Source organism: Ammospiza caudacuta, chromosome 4, assembly GCF_027887145.1.
Source record: "Ammospiza caudacuta isolate bAmmCau1 chromosome 4, bAmmCau1.pri, whole genome shotgun sequence".
Taxonomy (NCBI): Eukaryota; Metazoa; Chordata; class Aves; order Passeriformes; family Passerellidae; genus Ammospiza; species Ammospiza caudacuta.
In genome coordinates, this window is record NC_080596.1 from 13,843,225 (window position 1) to 13,865,154 (window position 21,930).

General features: G+C 45.2%; 1 protein-coding gene across 1 annotated transcript; it reads right to left on the reverse strand.

Moving 5' to 3' along the window:
- Window positions 1–2,314: 2,314 nt before the first annotated feature.
- REST (RE1 silencing transcription factor) lies at window positions 2,315–18,979 on the reverse strand. Its single transcript, XM_058803729.1, has 4 exons — window positions 18,893–18,979; window positions 16,922–17,832; window positions 10,714–10,797; window positions 2,315–7,730 (listed from the first exon to the last, which is right to left on the reverse strand). The coding sequence occupies exons 2-4, from the start codon at window positions 17,820–17,822 to the stop codon at window positions 6,046–6,048; spliced, it is 2,670 nt and encodes an 889-aa protein (XP_058659712.1). The 5' UTR covers window positions 17,823–17,832; window positions 18,893–18,979; the 3' UTR covers window positions 2,315–6,045.
- Between the last annotated feature and the right edge of the window lie 2,951 nt (window positions 18,980–21,930).

The window sequence follows — 21,930 nt, forward strand, 5'->3', positions numbered from 1 at the left end:
GTGGCAAATAGGAGTCACTCAGGATCTGTTCTGTAAGTTACTAAGCTCTTAGTTTAACTTCAATTACACTGCCTGTCTCCACAGACTGTTGTGTAAAATAGGGGCAATTCTTGTCTGAATTGTCAGAGCATTTCCAGGGTTTGCTGGCTAATGCTTGAAAAAAGGCATAGAAACCTTTGAATGAAAATTCTGTGACAAAGAATTCAGGATGCTAGAATTAAAACAGAGAAAGAGCAGATTTGTGTAAAAAAAACCACCACAAACATGTCTCTAGTTCTGCCATGGGGAGCAGGAAAGCTATTCATCTAAAAATGAACTTAAAGGCTATTGGTGACTTCATGGGGATTTTAATTTTTTTCTTTTTAATTTGAGGGCAGAGAAGATGTGAAGGGATGAGAGCAGAAGTGAGGTACTCTCCATTTTCCCTGCTATTGTGCTAAAACTGAGGTTGACATTGAGATCCCAGAGACTAAGCACCTACTCACAGTCCAATTTTTATTAAAATTATCCAAAGAGGTCTCACCTGAAGAGTTAAGTTGCTGTGTGACATCCATATATGAGCTGACAGCTGCACTCTGCAATGACTCAGGGCACTGTCACCATCCCTGTCCCTGTATCCCCACCAAGGGACCATCACTACCCTTCCAAAGTTTTGCCATAACTCTGCTTTGGCTGTTTTTGATGGAAATGAACCCAGCAATAAACCTGACCTGTCCCTCAGCTGCAGCACAGCCTGTGCTGCCCATGACAGCAGCTTGAGCACTCTGACCTCTACAGGGCTGAGACCAGGAGGGCTCCTTTGCTCAGCCCTGGGGCAAGGGACAGCTTCAGCTGCCTGGCCTGAGGCAGGGTGCACTGCTGCAGGTCTGGTGCTCCCAGCCAAGGGGCACATGCAGAGAGCTCAGTTTCCTAAGGTTAACAATACAACCTGGGCAAGGGAAGGATCTCTCCTTTTAGATCTACCTTTCCTACATGTAGCTTGTATTATACATATATACACTTGTATACAAGAACTGTGGTAAAGCAATTTATGTCGGCATGGCTAAGCTTTAAAAACAAACAAAAGACAACCACCAAACCGAAATCAGGAACTTAGCATTTCAGCTCCTTCAGAGCATTAGCAAAGCCTGAATAAGGCAGCTGAATTAAGAGATGAGTTTGCTCTCTCCCCATACAGGCCATGAGGAAGCGAAGCCATCCCTCATACAAGCCAAGTCACATTTTGGGGGCAGGTACTGCAGAGCATTGCACTTGTGCTTGGCTACCTGGTTCTGTTAAAAAACAACTTGGCACAAAGCAGGTTCTTAGCATGTTTTCAGCCTAGTGGCTTTTATCCTGGTTTTCTACTGGGAAAAAAAATAGCAGGTTTTCTGCCAGGCTGCAAGGAGCTAGTCAAAGATAAGGATGACCTGACTGCAGGTGTTAGGGAAAATGATTTCTCAGGTTGCCAACCCACTTGGGTTCTCCAGATAAGGCAGCTTGTCCCAGGAACACCTTCCTGAGGGTGGGGGACAGCACTAGCTGGTGGTACAAAGGGCAGGGCCTCCTCTGTTGATCCAGTTTGAAATCATCAACTCAGCACAGGCAAAGAGGCACTCAGGTACCCAGCCCCTGCCATCCCTGTGCCACACTCTTACAGGCCCCTTGCAGCCTGAGGGCAGGCCCAGGCACCACTCCCGTTCCCTGTCCATACCATGAACTGCCCACAGGCAGCCTAGAGGAGCAGCAAGCCAAGCCTGCCCCCTGTCTGGGCACTGCCAGCCCCACTGCAGCCCCCAAGGCCGTGTCCTGCGGCAGCACTGCACCCTGCTCTTTGCTGCTTAGGTAGCAACTGCATGGCTCACAAACCCACATTTCCACTGTCACCTGCATTACCTCTGAAACTCAAATTTAAATTCCACAGCTTCCATCTAGCTGCACTTCTTCTCTGGTAGCAGAGAATATTGCCCTTCATGCCCATAGGGCCCATCCTTCCAAATCACAAACAGGTTCAGCATTGCATTTGAACCTTGTCCATTTGTGTGCAGCCCCCACCTTGTGCCCTGACCTTACTAAAGCAGGCAGAGAAATTAAAACAATATGCTGAAAAGGAAAAAGAACATATTTCTGGAGCCACTGTCCCTGTCTGCAGTCAAGTCTGGCATCTCTGTACTGACTCCCCCAGGCTCACCTGGCTTGAGGTCTTGAGGAGCTCTGTCAATGACACTGGCAATGCTCCTGCCTCTAATTAAAAATGGCTTCCACAGCCATTAATAAGTGGAAGATAGAAGATGAAGGTACTTTAATAAAGTTTATTTAATCATAACTATGCTTAGGAAAATACACTTGTAAAGGTTAATATAATGCAATTTAGTTTAACTTTATACTACATTTTGAACAAAAGACTTCTTATACATGATTTAGGTAAAAACAGGAAGTATGATCCGCTCGTTTTACATCTATTACAAACGCAGAAAAGACTGTCATGCACTACAGTAGAGAGCATGAAAAAAATTACCTTTGGTTTAATTCAGAGAATACAAGTATTGCACTGTAAAAGCATCAAACATGGTGCAACTAAACATCATAAACATGTTTCCATGCCAGCTTACAAAAGTTTGTTAGCTCGTGTAATTTTAGAGGGGGGATAATATATGTACACATAAAACAATTTCTTTAGCTATTTGGATTCTGTTAATATCATATCCACGCCACATATCTACACAACTGACATTCAAGAAAATACTTGAATTTGATTTAATACCTTTCAGCTACATTAAATCAGTTGAAATCAATTACTTTACTGTATCTTAACTGGCCTGTCAGCTGTTAAACATTTTTCTTTAAATGACTGAAGTTTCAGCCTAGATCATCAAAATCCAGAAACATCAATTGCAAACCATGGATTTTAGGTGCCTAGCTAGCCATTTCTGGACCATTTTTCGGGGCAGTTAGTTTGAGTGTATAGATTCATACAGAAAAAGCCCAAAACACATGACTCAACCAAGGGCTGGCAGTGTAGGGGTATATCAGCATGCTAATCCTTCCAACCACGTATTGGAGGCTGAACACAAATACAGATATTATTGCCAAAAAACACAAACATGCTAGCATTGGCAAAACCAACACAAAATAATTTAACAATATTGAAAAAGACCAAAAAAAAAAAAAAAAGGCGTTGTTTAAAGGGAGACAGCAATGTAAGACCACCATATATGGTGGGCTACATGACCCACACTCCCCTGAAATACTCATATTAGCAGTGCCTAACATTTGAGATAAACATAATGCATTACATCCTTGCCTTTTTACTGTAACATAATCCCAAACCCTGCAGAGAATTCCAACATAGTTCTGCACCAAGATTAGCTAGTTCAGGATGTTCTTGATGGGTCTCAGATAGAAAAAATCAACTTTTCTTCTTCTTAATACGTTAATAATTTATTTTCAGTTTCTCGTCTTGTAGGAAGGTAGGAAACTCCACCAAAGAGGAGCCAGCTGTTGTCTTTGAAGAGTTCTTGTCAGATCAAGCATTGAAACCTTGACCACTTCACAGAAATGTGCAGCACAGTATTTCAGAGAATCACCTTTGCTTTTGTCTCACAGAGAGAACTTTAAAGTCAGTTAACAGCATTGTTTCCCTTAAAAAAATAACAGGAAAAAATAATCAGGCCAGTCCATGAGTTTACTTGAACATAGCTAAAGTCCTTGAAGTCTCTCACAAAATGGCAAAGGCTCTTCGCAAGGATAGGAAGGGAGCTTTAAATCTCTACACAGCACTGGAATGCCCAGCATCTGCTCACATCACTCACAAATGGTGGCAACATTTATAGATAAAGAAACACTATTATGAAGAAAAAAAATACATCTAAAACTATTACAACTGGTAGTTTAGGAAAACAATCCAACTAGGTTTGTTTTCTTAATGTTTAACATAAATATAGTTGCAACTTGATCTTGAGTTGACAATGATTGTCACAGCCAAGGTAAGGATTGAACACTATCTATGCAAACAGAAACTCACTATACATTATACAACTTATGTCTGCCATGAGGGATGCCTTCCCTCTCAAATCTTTGGCCTCCTATTACCAATCTCTCCCAAAAGCAGAAGCAATGTAGCATTGTTGCTCTCAATTCTTTCACAGCAGTGGGTTTGTCTGGAGGGGAAGATGCTGTGGGGACAACACCATGAAGAATGGGGTTTATTCCAGAGCTTACACAGAGAGAGTTACTTGCAATAAAGTGCTCTGACAAATGCTGTCTGAGCTCTTCAACTCCACTCCCCAAGTAACACCTGACTCCAAATTTGCTTCTTTGGAGCTGTCCCCAACTGCTCCCACTGGAAAAGCAGCTAGTGACAGTCAGAAGAGGGCACAGATGGGACCTGGAGGGTTTTGCTTCTTCCCTACTGGTTTGGGTTTTGTTTACATTTTGCCGCTGGTTGGCCACAAGCAGTCAGGTAAGCAATCTCTCTTGCATTTGTGTGAGCTGGAAATTAAATCTGTTTAGAATTAAAAACTCCTCGTATGACATGCAGACCTGAGATGACAATCTGGTAACTTGCATGTTTCTCTCTGCATGGAAGCAGGATGGTTTTATTAAATGCAATTTGAATTAATACGGAGCAGAAATTCCTACAGATTTTAAATGCCAGGTTTGTTGCTTACCAGTTGATTCATCTTTATTTGTTTGCTGGGTTTTTTTTGTGTATGAGATGTTAGATTATATCACTGCTACTATTTTATTTTTTTAAAGCTCATGAAATTTGACTGCTGTCCACCACAAAAATGAAAATGGAAGGGAAAAAAAAATTCCAGACTTGCAGAATCTGCAGACTGTTTCCACTGAGAGAGATTATTTTCCTGTCTGGTGATCCCAAATTATAAATCACAATTTATTACTCTGCATGTGTATTCAAAGTATCAGAAGTGGCATTTCCATGACAGAATAAATCCCGTAAAAGTGTTCTGGAACTGCATTGGTATTGTTTTGCTCAAGAACTCTACAATTCTAAACACAGTAAAAAATACATAGCCAAGCAGTTCATAATTTTAGCAACTTCACGCACAGTTAATCACACCCCAGGAAAACAAGAAAAATCTGCAGTAAGGAGCATCACAGAAAACTGCCACAGAAAACTGTCCCACTGTAAGCAACAAGTCTGAACGTTTCCAGATAAAAAAAACTTACACATACAAAACCAAACATGCATATATAAAGTGTACATATACTGCACAAGCACTATTCCTAGAAGATTAAACTGCATAGGTAAAAATCAAAAACAAGTGCAACATTTTAAGCCCTTAAAGCACAATCAAAAAACAAAAAGCAGGAATTAAAAATAACAAACTTGCTCCCCCACAACAAAGCCAATTACAGATCAGTGATTAAGATATTAATCAAGACAGAGGTTCTCCAATCAAAAGTTGGAAGGACTGCTCTCAAATTTTGGCTCATCATTCACGCTTAGGGGACCTGAAATGTACGTTCATAATTGTAATTAGCTTAAACAGTTATGTTCATCACTAGCCAACTTTGATTTCTTTTACAAAGTGCTCTCTATGTAATAGAAGCTATCTTCCTGGTAGAAAAACCATCAAGTAGTTTAACACTTTGAACATCAAGATACATTGAAAAGAACTAAAATAAAAAAAGGGAAAGGGAAAAAGGGAGAGAAAGAGAGTTGGCTGCTAGAACAAAAAGCAACTTATGCCAGTGGCTCTATAAACATCCAACTTGTATATTGCTAGCTCCAGTCTTGTTCCTAAAACTCAGTTTATAAAAGAGCTGCATAAGCTAATAGACTAGAAGCTTACAGTGACTTTATAGGACACAACCTCATACACCCTACCTGCTTTCTCTGATTAAGAGATCCAATAGTTAACGAGTTCACCATGACACATAAAGTTGTCAAAAATATTTTCAACTTAAAAAAAAAAAAACTAAACCAAAAAGAAACCAATGCAGACACTAAAGCAAACCGTGCTTAAAAAAAATCTACAGTATTTTTACATAAGCTGTGTAAGATCTTACAAAAGAAGATTCCCCAAACCACAGCTATTTCTACTCCTGCCCTTTTGCTGCCTTCTCAAGATAATACACATTAACTAAGTGCCTGTTGAGGTGCTTGCTGTATTCACCCTCCTTTTTAAATGAGCGGTCACAAAAAATGCACACATAGTTCTCCCTGGCCACGGTGGGGTCTGGAGCTCCTTGTGACATCTTTGGACTCGTTTCCTCTTGCACAGAGCGAGCACCGTTTAACCCCGAGTCGTCGCTCCCTTCTGATATGTTATCACTGATGTCACTGCCTTCGTGGCTGTGGATGCCCTCATCCTCCTCCATTTCCTGAGATTCATTCACGGCTGTGCTATCCCGAGGTAAGGACAGAGCCACTTTAGGGCTTTGTGTACACCCTGCTGCGGACACAGGCGCTGGCACAGCATCTCCTGTGGACTCTGTCGCTGGCAGGCATGTCTTGGACAGGTCCATCGGGCTGGAGTTAGTCTCAGTTTCTGCCACAGTTTCCTCTGGCTCCTTCTCAGGTGCCAGATCTGGTACCACATCCATGACTACATCCACACTTTTTTCAGAAGACACTGCATGGGAAGATTCCTCAGAGCAAGCGTCTTCCCCTTTGTCCGCCTCTCTCTCCTCCTCTTTTGCACCACCAGCGTCTTCACTCTCTCCTACTGCCGCAGGCATTTCTTGGTCCTCTACCTCACCTTCTGTGTTTGCATCCTGAGCTGGCAGACAAAGCTGCCCTGGACCCTGGATGCAGTTTCCTTTGGGATCAGTGCTCTCCCCGCTGAGAGCTTGACCGCTGTTGTTGTTTAATGCCACTGTGTCAGTGGGATCCTGCTCCTTTTGGTCACCGCCCTCAGTGTCCAGCTTCATGTCTCCATCTTCTTTTGTGACAGGATACTCATCTGGCATCTCCTCTTCTTCAATCTTCTCCTGATCAGGTTTACTGCTTTTTTTACTGTGCTTAATTTTCAGAGCTTTCTTTTTTCTGTTTTTCTTGAGGCAAGAATTTTGCTTTTTAGGCTCTTCCTCTGGTGCAACATCACTTTTTTGAGCTTCCTGGCAGTCTCTGGGTTTAGCTTCCACTTTCTTTTTCTTTTTTGTTACTACTGAGGTATCATTTGCAGGCTCTTGTTTTGAGGAAGTAGCCTCAGTCTCTGCCTTTCTTTTGACCTTCTTTGTTTTACATGTTTTCTCAGTTTTAATATCCACCTCCTTGTTTTCTGAAGCCGATTTCCGACTTCTGGTTGTCACCTGGCCTGCAGAAACATTGCTCACTGACTTCTTTTCCTTTGCCGAATTATCTTTTTTCTCCACCTTCACAATTTTCTCCGTTTTCTTTGCAGCTGAATCCCCTTTTGTCGGCTCCTTCTCCACTTTGTCATTACCGCTCTCAGAAAAGTCAGCTTCGCTCTTTTTAGTCCGTAGCTTCACCTTCGAGACATCCATGGTGATGTCAGAACAATCGGGATGCCTGGACTTGATGTGATACTGCAGGTTGCATTTTTTAGACGCTGCATAGTCACAGACAGGGCAGAGGAACTGGCGCGGGTTGATGTGGAGCTCCACGTGCTTTTTGAAGTTGCTGCGGTCAGCGGTTTTGTAGTTACAGTGCGGGCAGATCAGAGGCTTCGGCCCGTTGTGCACCTGCCGCGCGTGACGAGTCACCTCGTGCTGGTTTGAGGCCACGTAGCTGCACTGGTCACATTTGAATGGCTTCTCACCTAAGGAAGGAAGGATGGAAGGGAATGATGGTGATTATTAAGCATGGTGGTTGTGGGACACTTACTTCCCACTAATACAGATATAGAAATATGAAACTTTAAAGGATAAAAAAAAAATATCCATGCGCCTTTAAAATTAAGCAAAGTCAACATAAGAAATCCACGAGTCACAAACACATTCACAAGACACTAAGAACAAAATACAAAAAAAAAGAGAGAAGGAGTGAGGGCTGGGAGGAAGGGGATCCAAAACCAAACAAGCAGTAACAACGTCACAGGTTCTGGCTAGGCATACATACCGGCAGAGATCTCTCTACAGTAATATTAGCAAATGGAATCCATACCCAACTGGTCCATTGAATGCATTGTAGAAAAATGGAAATGCAACATTTGATGAATAGCGGTTTCACACAAACGTTTCAAAAAAGTCCAACTTTATACAGATTTAGCATACTTCATGTTTGCATTGAAAAGGAAATGAGGGAAAAGAAGCTAGCAAAACCTAAGAACATGAAAGGGGTGTCCAGATGATCTTTACCTCTGAAAAAATTCTGTTCGCTGTTTTAGTGCCTCAAACACATAGTGCTCTGGCTGCAGGCTACTCTTGGCAAGGCAACCAAATGCAGTCCACAGCCATCACGTTACTATTAAAATCTGCATTCATATTAGTGTAATGACTCCTATAGAAGTGTTCCTGAAATGTTCTGCTTAATGCATGCCACTGCAGCAGAAGTAGCTTTCCCCTTACACATCAAAGCAAATAGGAAGAACACTTCTAGTGCAACAACCCAAGTCCAGAAATACTTTGGGAGCATCTGTGTATGTGCAAATTTAGCTGAGGAATTTGGGATGCTCCTGAGCTCTGAACCAGCATCTCAAAACTGATCTGCAGCACTAATGCATGCTACTTCTTCAGTATGCTGAAAATCCACTCCAGTCCCTTGTGCTCATGATACAATAGGTGCTTCTCCCACCCCTGCAAGCCACTGCCCATACTCAAGCATGCTCTGTGGCATGACTCAGGAGACCAGCCAGCCTGCACTGAAGATGTGGTGCCTGTTTGTGTGTTAACCACAAGATATGCAACACCCTCACAAACTCTAGAAAAGGCTGTGCTGCCTCCCTGGCAGAAACCAGGGGGACAATTGTTTAAGAGTCCAAATTGTCTCATGTCTGTCTGCAGCATCTATTTATTATTTAAAGAAGAGCTACTTTGATTCCCTCCCTCACCACTTTACTTCCTTCTTTTTTCATCCCACTTCCTGGTGACATTTTCTACAAGTTTAAGCTTGATGTGTTTATTGCTCATCCTTCCTCCAAGTACAGAGCCTTTATCACCAACACTTCAAAGAACAGTTCTGTGCTGCACTGTGGGAGGACAAGTACAGCCTCTCTTACATACACATGAACAAGCTGTTCTAAGTGCACAGAGTGCAATTGGGTAACTCAAAGATAGCATGTGAAGAGCTTGTGTCCATGGCCTCAACTAAATCCTGGGGCTTTACTGTGCATGTGAAAAGGATATGTACCAAGATGGCTAAAACCAGCTGTGAATTAGGCTCTAGGCCACTGCCATTTGCTGTCTAACATGGAAAGAAAGCTACAGCACCCATGGGCCTTAAACAGCCAGCCTGTCAACTGCAGGAGTCCAGAAATTGCTATTGAAAAGGTGCAGCTGCCTGGGCAATGCAACAAAACATACAATAGGGTTTAGGAGAGCTATTAAGATCCCTGATAGCAAAAATCATGCCTTCCCTCAGAGACTTTTGAGGCAGGGGCCACAAGCAGATCCCACTCCTTACCTCCTGTGGAGCTGAGACATCCTTGCACAGAACAAGGGCAGAGCAACATGTTCATGAAATGGTTTCCAGGTTTGGTATTGACCAAACCATTTGCAAATTTGGTGGTTCATTTGCAAACCAGAGGCTCAACCAAATTTTTTTTTTGTTTCTGAAAGCAGAATACTACATTCACAAAATTCTCACACCAAAATACTGACATGTCATTTTAAAGGTGGCTATTTTTAATGGACCCAAGCCCCTCTCTACTACAGTTACAACTGTCTGTCTCTTGGTTTCAATTAAAAGCCTCATCAATTGAAATTGAGACAATTTTTGTTCAGGAGACTTCAACTCCTGTTTGTCAGCATTAAGAATTCACCTAGGGCTGGTCAATTCAATTTTACAAAAACAAATCAAAAGCACAGGCTCAGGCCTATATGAACTCCCTAATGAGAGTCATAAAGGATGACTATGCTTGTGTCTATGGTGTCACAACTATCAAAAAATGCTGTTAATTCATTCAAAAAGAGATTTGCAAGAGCATGAGAGCAAATGTTTGCAACACCACAGCTCACAACCAGTAATGGGAAATAAAGGCTAGTGAAAGTTGCTACTTTGGCTTTTAGTGCCACAAGACTGAGTCACTTGTGAACATCCTGTGAGTTTGCTTTTTCCTCCTGTGCCTCCTTGCCATAAGCAGACACTAATTTACACCACTGTGTCATACTGAACAAAAGCTAAGGGTTCCCTCAGAACCCCTAGATGAGATACAATACTAGGCCTCACAAAGTAAATTCTCATCTACTCAAAATGTTCCCAGTTTCACTGATTTGAACTCAGCTATGAAGCAGACAGTGTATCATCACGACGTTGTATTTATTACTAGGACTACTAGAGCAGCCCTATGAATATCAGAATAGATCTTGAAAAGTAAAAGAAAGAATATATATTTCCATTTTCAGTTTTATTCATGACACTTAACATTCTTTAGCAAGACAACCTTCTCCATTTAAAAAGGAACTAAAGCCCAGGCCCTACTGGCTAAGATGGCATCTCACACAGAACTGGGCAGACTGCTTTAAGTGGCCCTTCTGGAGGCAGGGTGTGGCCCAGATGAGCTGCAGAGGTGCCCTGTGACTGCAGGATGCTGTGATACTGTGAGGCACCCCTTTCCTCAGTCACTGCTGCCCCCCCGTACCAACCTGAGTGGGTGCGCATGTGCCTGGTTAAATGGGTCTTCTGAGAGCTGGAGTAGGGACACATCGCACACTGATAGGGTCGCTCCCCTGCAAAACAAACAGCAAAGGAGTTACGAAACACAGCACATTCCCAAACTTGGTTACCAAGCCACACAGGGGAGGCTGGCACAGATCCTCACACTGTGTTTGAGAGCGTGTTATCTCTCAGCAAAGGGACAGTGAGAAGCAAATGCCCGAGCCGGACCACTGCAACATGTCATGCCTTGTGAATGAGGGTAGTAAAAGGGCAGGATACGACAGAGGCACATCCTAATGTCCACCTGGGGTCAACTGTAACCTCAGCCAAAAGATTATGAGGACAGACAACTTTAGGAAGCCTTAAGCCACCAGACCTGACTTCCCTACAGCATCTTCTCCCAACACTCTGAAGATGCACAAAAGATCCTGTAAGAAACAGGGTACATTCTTGCTTTGCTTAACATCTTACCTGAAACCTCCGTATTTAATTTGGATTAAGATGGGATATGACCATCCATTCCACATGGACTTGCATTTACCAGAACACAAGTGCAGATAGAGCAGGTCTTTGCTTCCAAAGTTTTACTGGCAGAGTGAAAATAGTTTGCAGCATGGAAAAGCATGATGTCCTGATCAGTGAAATTATGCTGCTAGCAAAAGCTTAAGTGCAGCATAAACGTTTATTTCAAAAGACTCAAAACCCCCTGCCTGAAGAGTTATTGGTTCTGGAGAACTAATGGAAACTAAACAGTCATAAATTATATCTCCACTGAGGACAGTCAGCTTGCAATTGTAGCTAAAACTTGTTTCAGTACAATGATACTTGAAAATCTTTTTCAAGTGAAGACAAGCTCCAAACAAAGGCAGACAGTTTTATAATTAACATGTTAGGCAGGTCTGGATAAGCACCAGGGGTGTCTGCCCCAAACTGCTAACACACTGTCTTCCCTACAAACACTTTTTAGTCCTGGGTGGACATCCACAAGAGAAGAGAGGAGTGAAGCTGAAAAGGGAAAAAGAAGTTACTCAGTCCTAGTATTTATTCAATTCATAGCCAGAATTACACTACAGCATTTTGATAAATTTGCTACATATGAGGTATACAACCAAGGTGCTCTCTAAATCACAGAGACCTGGACATCCACAAGAGCCCTGCACACAGGGTATGTGTTCACTTTCAGAGGCACAGCTCTATCTGCAGCAGCAAAGATCTGCATCTGCCAGTGTGTGATGTGAGGCTCCACTGCTGGCCTGTGCCAAAACAGCAGTAGAACCGGCCTTTGTAATGCAGATTAATTCCACATTTCTTCCTTCCATCAAACATTTAGACTATCATTCTTGATTAGATCAGCAGTTTAAAGGTAAATTCAGCCTAACAACCACAACTCCCCTCCCTTTCCAATTAAAACAAGGTAGGAGATTGGCGCAATACACACAATAAGATTAAGTCATGCTCAAGGGGGGGGCAGTCCTTTTGGTACAAAGAAATGGTTTTGGTCTTAAATTACTCCTTACAATTAAAAAATATGTGGCCAAAGGTCTTGAAATATTCAGTCATATCTTCTTCCTATTACCTGAAATTTCATATCTGTAAAGTTAGCTACAACATTAGGAATGTGAAACAGGCTTCCTTTCATGGACTTTTTTACATAGGGCACAGCCACAAAACATACTAGATTTAAGTATAATGACCACAAGTAATTTTAAATGTGTTATTGCCACTTGAGAATTAAACGCATTGTACAGGCTGTTCTGTCAAATACTATTCCCCAAAGGATTTGTATTGTAATTTTACAAGCTGTTTCATTATATGCAAACAAGCCATTAAAAAAACCTCTCCAGAAGACACTTAGAGAATAAGCCCCAATCTAGCCAAAGCTCAAGCAGGCACTTAACTCTATGCAAATGAACAGGCACACTGACATCGGCATACAAGTTTAAGACCATCTTGTTACGGGAAGTTCCCAGTGTGACCATGCAGGAGACTCTCAAGAGTCACACTCCCGAGGCCAGACTGCTGGGACTGAAGCCCTTTCATGGTGGGTGGCTCCAGTGACCCAACGGTGCCCCCTGTGATTCTCTGCACGCCTCACTCACACAGGGTTTCCTTACCAGTTTCACCCCAGGTTTCCCACAGCAGTCTCAGATGTCCCATTCCATAAAGCCACTTACTCATGGCACAGTAACACAGAAACACCTGGAACTGTTGCCTCCAAAAAGGACCCAAGAGTGGAACCCCTGCACTTTTATACTCTCACAATCTACCTGCACACAAATCTCACTCTTCCTCCCCAGTCTTCTGTTCCTGCTGCTGAGCTTCTCCATGTCGACCTTGCTGGCCTCCCCAGTCTTCATCTGCTTTGTTATCCCAAAGTTTGGCAGTTCATGGCTCCTGCTGTGTCTCTCAATGTCCATCCATCTGGCTGGCACCAGCAGCACAGGGTTGGCAGCCCATGGCCTCTCTGTGCCCTCACCCTGAGCAAAACCTGATCTCGAACTGCAGCTTGCACACTGAGCTACCTGCACCAAAGGTATTCCTCAAAAACCTCTTGATAAAGCCTTTTTTTATAACGCCATTAGAAGTCCCATCTGCTGGAAACAAATCTGCTTCCATCAAACTTCAAACAGAGTGGCAAGCAAGAAAGATCCCCTCTCACAACCAAAATTTAAATTAAAAAAACAAAACAAACAAACAAAAACCCCAAACAAACGAACAAAAAAACCAAACAACCACAAACCAAACCAAAACCAGTCCAAAACTAGGCACAGAACACTTTAGCTACTGACTGAAGCAGATGTTAGTTATATAGCCCTTCAGATTATTTTCAATGAAGTTTTCCAGAAATTTCTTCTAACAAGCAAAATAAAGAAAAAAGAAAGAGAACAATGCTGCACTGTCTTGCCCGTAGTACAGCTCCAGAATCAGCAGGTAAATCAAGTCAAAACTTGGTATGAAAGGTCTAACGAGCACAAACGAGCCCAGGTAGATCTGCCCCTGACACAAAGAGTCCTTTCTGACGAGCAGCAGAGGAACAGACTGTCCTGAACAACTCCAGCCAGCCACTCCTGGGCAGCAGACAGGCCCTTCTAGATGCAGCTTTCCCAGGTGACAACCCTATGACCATCTGTAGGATCCTTGTGGCACCCTCTGCCCAAGGTGCCCAACATTTGTCAGCAGCCTGTCCCACAAGCACTGTCACAAGCTGCAAGGTATCCTCAGCACAGGGCAGGTTCTGGGACAGCTGCTTTTCAACATGAATGAAAGCAACAACAGGCAGGCAGATAACTTCTGCCTGTCTTCCTGTGGTCCCCAAACATGCCAAGGATTGGTATTTTTCCCAATCATGCAAGGTGCTAGCATGCAGCCCCCTTCCCTGCTCCCAGCCACATGCTCTGGTATTTGCATGTGTCATTAGTAAGGCAACTAAGTTCACTAACCAGCAGAAAACCAACCTGGGGAAGAGGAAAGGAGTACTTTTATTCCTTTACTCCATTTTAGTGAGCTGAATCAACTAGTCCCAGGATATAGGTAGAAAACTGAGACTGCCCTTCTCCAGCAGCAGCACATGTATCCTGTGAAACTCCACTCTGTACTGTCAGTGTTTCAGAAAATTGTATGGCTCTAACACAGGAGAATCAAATTAACTGCAAAGAGGCATTTCCCCCACAAAAAAGTCTGATGAGGAACAAAAAAACAGGAGAGAAAGAAAAGCATGTATCCAAACTTATTTAACCTATTAGCAATCAGGAAACCAAAGAAACAAACAATTCCAACTTTCTTCTTTAATATCCTGAATCCATAGAGTAGGAAGAAAATGATGGATGGATGTAACCCATTTATTTTTCCCAACAAATATTTTTTTTAGTTTTAAATGAAAACTACAATCCAAAGCTATTTTAGCATCATTCAGCCAGTTTTTACTAAATTCAATATTGTTATGTAAACAGTCTGCAAATACTTTTGACTATAAAATAGCTGTGGGTGTTTTCTCAGGGTTTTTTTGGGTGAGGGTTGTATGGGGGGATTTTTTGTGCGTTCTGGTTTTGTTTGTGTTCTTTAAGGCAATACACATTAGTATTGGCAAAGACTTTTAGCTTGGTGTGTAAAATATACCTGCCAGGAGCTTATTCATTCTTCTAGTACTCTAACACTCTCTTCCACAAAACCAACATTACTGGAAGCCAGGCACATTCCTAAATTATTCTACTAACATATTTGGAAGCTTTTAATCAAGCAAGAACTGCCTGAAAGAACTTAACTATGTAGTTATGAAGTAGCAAAGAAACACCTACAAGGGTACACTAAAACATGCTGAAATCATAATCACTCATTCCAGCTCAATTACAGTAACTAAAAGAACCAGAAACCCTGACTGCACAACTGTGTTCAAAGGAAAAAAAATAGGATCTGGATACACTTGATTTTTTAAAAAGTTTTAATACAGTTCATTGGTAAATTGGTCAAATGCAGTGATAACAGAGCACTTCCTCAGCAAACATGGTAGTTCCTGTAAAAGTCAACAAGTGGAAGTTGTTGACTTTCAGAAGTCGGAAAGGGGGACCTAATGTCATCTACAAACATAAGTAGAGAATTATTTAAAGTTGAGGCAAATGTAAACTAGACAAGAATCAAAGCACTGACTCACATGTGGCCATGACTTCCCCACAAGATTCATTTCGGTTTTCTCCTACTATTTTGCCATTTTTACCTGGTCTCTTTCCTGTTAACTCCTCCAAAACACACAAAGAAAATGAACTGGAGGATAAACAACACCATTTTCCTAATAACTCTCACAATAAACTTTGTTTACTTGTTTAGGAAAAAATATTTAGACAGGACTGAGTTTGAAATTGATGGTATCCACTGAACAACAGCACGCAGCTATTCTTAGGAAGAATAAAGTACTAAAAACCCAGCAGACCCTACCAGCCCCAACAAAGCAGACACTAAAGCGAGCTGACAAACACAAACTCCTGCACAGTTCAGCTCAAGCCCAGCCCCGAGGCCTCCGGAGTGCCCACCCCTTCCAGACAGCTGCAGACAACTGAACTGAAACCTCCAAACCATTCATGCCACTGCTGTGACAAAACACGACTTTAAAGGAGAAATTCCCCAGTGTTTTGCTCAGCCAGCACAGTCTACAGTAAAGGGGAACCAAGTCAGGTGAGCACGCCAGGAGATGGTTAGCAAGTGAGGCGAGCCCTCTCCACAGAAAAGCCCGGACACAGTGGAAATAAAAGCTTCTAAGAAGCAGCAGGGAAGCTCTGAATTGCCCTCTCACTTTCACAAAAGGGATCAGGAGGCCAAGTAACTGTACCCCATGGCCCAGAGAGGTGAGATGGCTGCGATAACCCCCTCAAAAGGAGTTTGGTTGGTCAGAACTCCCCGTGTGCGAGGGTGGTGAGGCTCTCTGCTGAAAACCAAGGTATTTCCTAAGGCACCTGAGGTCCCAGCTCACAGGACAGCAGCAACACTACAGTCCTCTGCTTCCACTTGCCATACACCAGGGAAAAAAAGGGCCTCACACTGTCTCTTCCAATTACAAACCAAGGGTAGGAGAAGTCAGGAAATCAGGCCAGACCCCCCGGAAGGCTTCCTACAGGGTAACAGAAGTGTGTGTCTACTTCTGGCTGCTGCAGTGATGCAGGGCCTAGAAAAAAAACGAAGCCTCTGAGCATTAAAAGGAATTAATTCACTGTTCAACTCTTCTGACTTCGTGGATGCTGGAGAACTCCTCTGCATGCATATATCAGCTCACTCTTCTCTGTAATTACATTGTAGTCAAGTTTCAGCTCAGTCTAAAGGAACCATTTTCAAAACTACCTATGGGATTCAGGCACCTTTTGTCAATCTGCTTGTTTTGGTTTTAGACTACATCAGGTTTCGGTGTTGTGGACTCTGACAATTATCACAGGTTCACTTTGTCATGCCTTCTTCAAAAAATTGGCTTAAAATTACTAAACAGAATGCCCTTCATCTCCTCTTGGGCACCTGACATTTCTTCAGCCCTCTAGGACTACAGTCTGGAGCTCAAAGCAAATTCTACTAGGCTATAACCTGGTAGCACCAGAAAAGAGAGCACAAAGCTTTATCAGATAGAACAAACTTTGCAAAAAGACTCTGCTTCCTTCATTTATCACATATTCTCAGTAGTCTTATTGCACTTCAGACAAAAAAAGATTAAAACCTTACCTGTGTGAGTTCGAATATGTTGAATATAATTGTTCTTCCTGTCTGAAAAATAAGAGCACTCTGAGCACGTATACACTTTCCTGGGAAAATGATTTCTTAGGTGTTTTTTCCAGTGATATTCACTGACAGTAGTGTATGTGCATATGGTACACTTGTAGACTCTCTCATTTTCCCCTGCTTTGTTGTGGTGCTTCAAGTGAGCCAGATAGTGATCATATCTGTTAGTGTTATAGCCACAGCGATCACAACGGATTGGGCCCTTAGAGAAATCCACCTCTTCTGCAGTGCAGGAATCAGACTCCTTCACCTGTGCTTGCTTTTCTGCATTTTCTTCCACGAAGAACTTCTTAGCACTGTGAACCCTGATATGATGCACAAACTCCTCTTCAGACTCTGCCTCATACTGGCAAGGCTTACAACGAAATGGTTTGCTCTTCAAGCTCTTACACTTGTCCTCTGTGCTTTCTGGAGTACCCGGTGCTTCCAATGAGGCATCTTTGTCCACACTGGGAGTCTTAGCAGGGGAACAAGCAGCTGGACCTTGAGTTTCCACACTAGGAACCTCAAGGGAGCTTAATTCCACATTTTCAGGTGCCTCACGGTCACTCTCTGCAGTCTGGGTATCTTCCATACCCTCTCCATCACTATCTGAGAAGTTGCTGTCCCCCACCGTTGTCAGTTCTGCCATTTGTCTCTCTTCTCCAACCAGGTAATCACAGCAGTTGCCACTAACTTCTCCCGTCAAGGCCACATTTGCCAACATAATGAGCTGAGGAGCTGCCAGCTCAGCTTTAGAAAGGTCCTGTAAGTCATACATGTCATTGGACAATGCCATGCCAATATTTGAACTGCCGGGAAAGAGGCCGTTCCCACCAGACTGTCCCAGCACTTGAGTTGCCATGGCAGTAATTCTGTCGGAAGAGAAAAGGAACACCTGTAAGCACCGGAGTGTGGAAAAGTCTCCTCTGCTGTGCACCCTCGAAGCAGCCCTCCAGGGAACATCAAAAAACTACAGCTCTCTGCTGAGGCGCTGGGGCAGCGGGAAGCAGAACCCAGAGCTGGGGGTCTCGTTCTTTGCCAATGGGGTGGTTGGGCTCTTCCCTACGAGTGGTGCAGGATCCCACCGTGTGGAGGACGGGTGGGAGGCGCTGACAGCGGGGTCCCAGGGCCCAGGCGGGGCTCGGCTCAGGTGAGTGACCCGGGCCGGGCCCCGCGGCTCCTGCCACGCCAGACACCGGGGGATGGGGGGTGCAGGGCCAGCCGGTGAGCGCTGCGGCCGGGCTCCGCCGAGCGCCCCTGTCCGGCCGCCGCCCGCCCCAAGGGCCCCGCCGGCCCAAGGCCGCCAACAAAAGGGGGCGGCCCGGCCCTGCGGCGACCTCCCCGCAGCCCGGCGCACATCCGCCGGGGGAGCCGGGCCGGGCCGTGCCCCCGCCACCCTCCCTCCTTCCCTCCCTCCCTGCCTGACAGGCATGCGGCCATTTTCTGCCTGCCCACACAAAGCGCCCTCCCCGCGCCGCCCCCGGCCCGCCCGCTGCCGCCGGCCGGCGGGGACGCCCGGCTTCCTCCTCCCCCCGCGGCGGGCAGGGCAGGGCAGCGGCGCCGGTGCGGGGGCGCGGGGCGGAGGAAGCGCCTCGGTACCGGCAAGGTCACAGCGGCCGCGCCCACCCGATGCCCGTCCGCGGGAGGGGGAGCGAGCGGCGCCCCGGGCCTGCTCCTGGGCCCCGGGCCTGCGGCTGCGCCCGGCCCGGCCCGGCCCGGCCGGCGACGGCTTCGCCTTCCGGCGGCGGCGCGGCCCGGCGAGCGCCCCCGCGGCCGGCGCGGCTCCTTAGCCGTGGTGCTGATCGCCCCGCGGCCCGCCCGCCCGGCCGCCCCCGCCCGCCCGGCGGCCGCAGATCAGCCCTGGACAGCGCCTCTCGCCCGGCTCCCGGCCCCCCCTGCCCGGCCCCGCCGGGCCCCGCCGCACTCACTCACCCACCGGCGGCGCGGGGCCGCCCGGCCGCGCGGCTGCTGCGGGGCGGGGCGGGGCGGGCGGGAGGCGCTGCTGGCGGCGGCGGCGGGCGAAGGCGCCCCCGCATTCCAGCACACAGCGCGCAGCGGCGGCGCCGCCCCGCCCGCCCCCGGCAGGAGGGGCCGGGCCCAGCGGGGTCACCCGGCAGCGGCGGGGGCACCGGGCGGGCGGAGGGCGAGGGGAAAGGGGCACCCGGCCGAGGAGAGGGGTCGTGCCCAGGCAGGGGCAGAGCTGTCCGTGCCCGGCCCCGCTTCCGTGAGTTCCTTTGTCCCGTTCAGGGATGATAACGCTGATCTGACCAGCTGCGAGGCGGTGCCCACCGCATCGCCTTCACGAGGCGAGTCCAGAGAAGAGCAGCGAAGCTGGTGGAGGGTTTGGAGCACTGGTCTAGTGAGGAGCAGCCGAGAGAACTGGGTGTTTAACCTGGTGAAAAGAAGGCTCTGGGTGACCTTATCACTCTACAAGCAGCTGAAAGGAGGTTGTGCCAGATTGGGGTCAATCTCTTCCTCCAGGCAACTAGTGAGGAGAGGAGACCTTAAGCTGCACCAGGGGAGTTTTAGGTTAGATATTAGTCATGGTAAACGTGGTTAGACATTGGAATGGGCTGCCACAGGTGGTGGTCATTGTCTCTGGAGGTGTTTAAGGAGAGACTGGATGTGGTGGCCTTTCTTGCCATGGTCTAGCTGACATGGTGGTGTTCAGTCAAAAGCTGGATTCAATGGCCCCAGAGGTCTTTTCCAACCTAACTGATTCTGTGATTCACCCTTCTCCACCACGGTCTAGGCCATTAAACTACCCAAATTGCTCTCAAAACATAAACTGCCATATGCAACCATAGGACTCAAAACCTCCATAGATTGTCCTCATTGTTCCAAAACTAGGGAAAACCCCCAAAAGTTGCTCTTGCTGAGCCCAACCATGCACTCACTGGCTGCAACGGAGAGCTCAATAGCAGCATCCAGTCCTGCCTGGGTGACAATCCCAATCCTAAATGAGGAACCCAAATTTCTTAGTGGTTCTTTATTCTCTTGGGCACTCATGTAGCTCTTCACCACAACTATTGGAAAATTTTCCGTGGCCCTGAAATTCCTCAGGCTGAGCTGATTTCTAAATCTCAACATTTTCAGCAGGAGTGGGCACCTGTTGGGCTGACATCCCTGGGAGGCTGCAAAACTCCCTCTCTCTGTGTCATCTGCAAAGCAAGCTGTGCTGCACTGCCTGGCAGTGGGTGCAGAGGCAGGGCCAGCCACCCCGCTGGCAAAGCAGAAACGTCTCTGAAACTGGGGAAAGCAAATGGGATTTTTCCTAGGTACAAAAACAACTGGAGAATGTAAACTTACATCAGGAAATGTTGAAGGAGAATAAAGATACTTTGTTAGATATTGAAACTGAGAATCTAAAAAGTATCCTTGATCTGTTCCTGTGAGAACGGCCTTCCTGGCCCGGACAGCAGAGATGTGGTGTGTGTGTGTGCTGGCCAATCTTGCCACCTGGCCCTACCCTAGCTATTTCTGTTTCCCAAGGGCAAGCTCCTTTCTCCAGCCTCCAGATCTGCCTGTCTGTCATTTTCATCATCCAGAAGAGAAACTCTGTAATACACGTATGATGGATTATGAATTTATATATGTTTTTATATATTATGTTACAGATTTATTTGTGAGACGTTGCCCTAAAACCTTAACCCAAGGTCCCTCGCCTAGGCACCATGTCCTTGCAAACTCCGTGTATCTTTCGTCCCTCTTCACTGCTCTCAGGACACATATGGTTTGTATGCTCTGGTGTTAATGCAGGGTGCAGCTCTGAGCAGCTACCCTGGCAGAGGAACTTGCAGACACGGGGGGACAGACTCACATCAAAGCTTTGCCTTTATGAAATACATGGATGCTACTGGCTCAGACCTCTTGGCTCCAAAAAATCTAAACCAACTTCAGTTTCTGTAAGTAGTTTTTTACATTGCCATTGCCTACCCCTCTTCCTGCAGAACTTGCCTTATTTGCAAACAACTCTTTTTTTGCTCAACACTCTCCTTATGCCAGACAAACACAAAAGTTGCATTCCCAAGTGAAAAGCTCCTTTGAGCTCTATGTTAAGTCTGAGCCATTCCCAAATCCCCTTAATTCTAGGGCTGCCCATCAGATTTATAGGTTAAAACCCAAGTTACACCACTCCTAAGCTATGCCAGCAGTCAAGTGCAGTTAGTTCTCCAATGCTTTCCAAAAAAATCCCACATGTGCACCCCAAGAAATCTCAGCAGTACACAGAAGTGGCTACATCAATTATTTAGTGGTCAGGATGCTTTCGAGCAGCTTGAATTTAGATAGTCCTGCAGTGAATATGTATCACGAAAGAAATGTTCCACATCAAAGCCTGTAATGTCTGCAAAAAATGCAATCATAAATATAAACTTCTGCCAAAACAAGAAAGTTGACATTAACAGTCATATGGATTGTTGCCATCCTGCATCAGCTGGAGAGCAGGGAGCTGAAACTGTTTCTAATAGAAAGCACACTTCAATATTAACATCCATCTGTTATAAAAATAAAGGCACTGCATTTAGAATTGTTAAAGCTTTTCAGATGACTTGGGGTTCCTATGGGAACTTTGGTTCTTTCCTTTGTGTATAATTTCACAACTGGATTTGACATATAGTGCCCTTTTAGGTTCATTGCCTGGAAGCAGGTTTTTTGCACTGTCTGATTTTTCTCTTTTTTTTTTTTCCTGGTGACCAGATTGCTTGCTGAAAGCACCACTTTTAATGTTATCTTAATAGTATTTTAATGTTTATCATTTCACCAGAGATCTCTTTCACCTTTCAAAAACCAGTCTGACCAGATTTCTCAACTTTTGTGCTCTGCAAGTATGCCAATGTGCCGTAACTGTCTATGTTAATACTGTAAAATGTGTTTATGGTTCCAGTGTTCTAAAAAAATTAAATAATAAATGCTTCACTGCCAGGATTAGATCCCACAAGCACTGCTTTAACAATACAAACACTATTCAG

Excerpts from the sequence above, each read along its gene's own strand:
- REST (XM_058803729.1), bottom strand. The coding sequence starts at position 17,822 with ATGGCAACTCAAGTGCTGGGACAGTCTGGTGGGAACGGCCTCTTTCCC. Across the intron at positions 10,798-16,921 it reads ACATATTCGAACTCACACAG|GGGAGCGACCCTATCAGTGT; the intron begins GTAAGGTTTTAA and ends TTTGTTTTGCAG. Across the intron at positions 7,731-10,713 it reads GCACATGCGCACCCACTCAG|GTGAGAAGCCATTCAAATGT; the intron begins GTTGGTACGGGG and ends TTCCTTCCTTAG.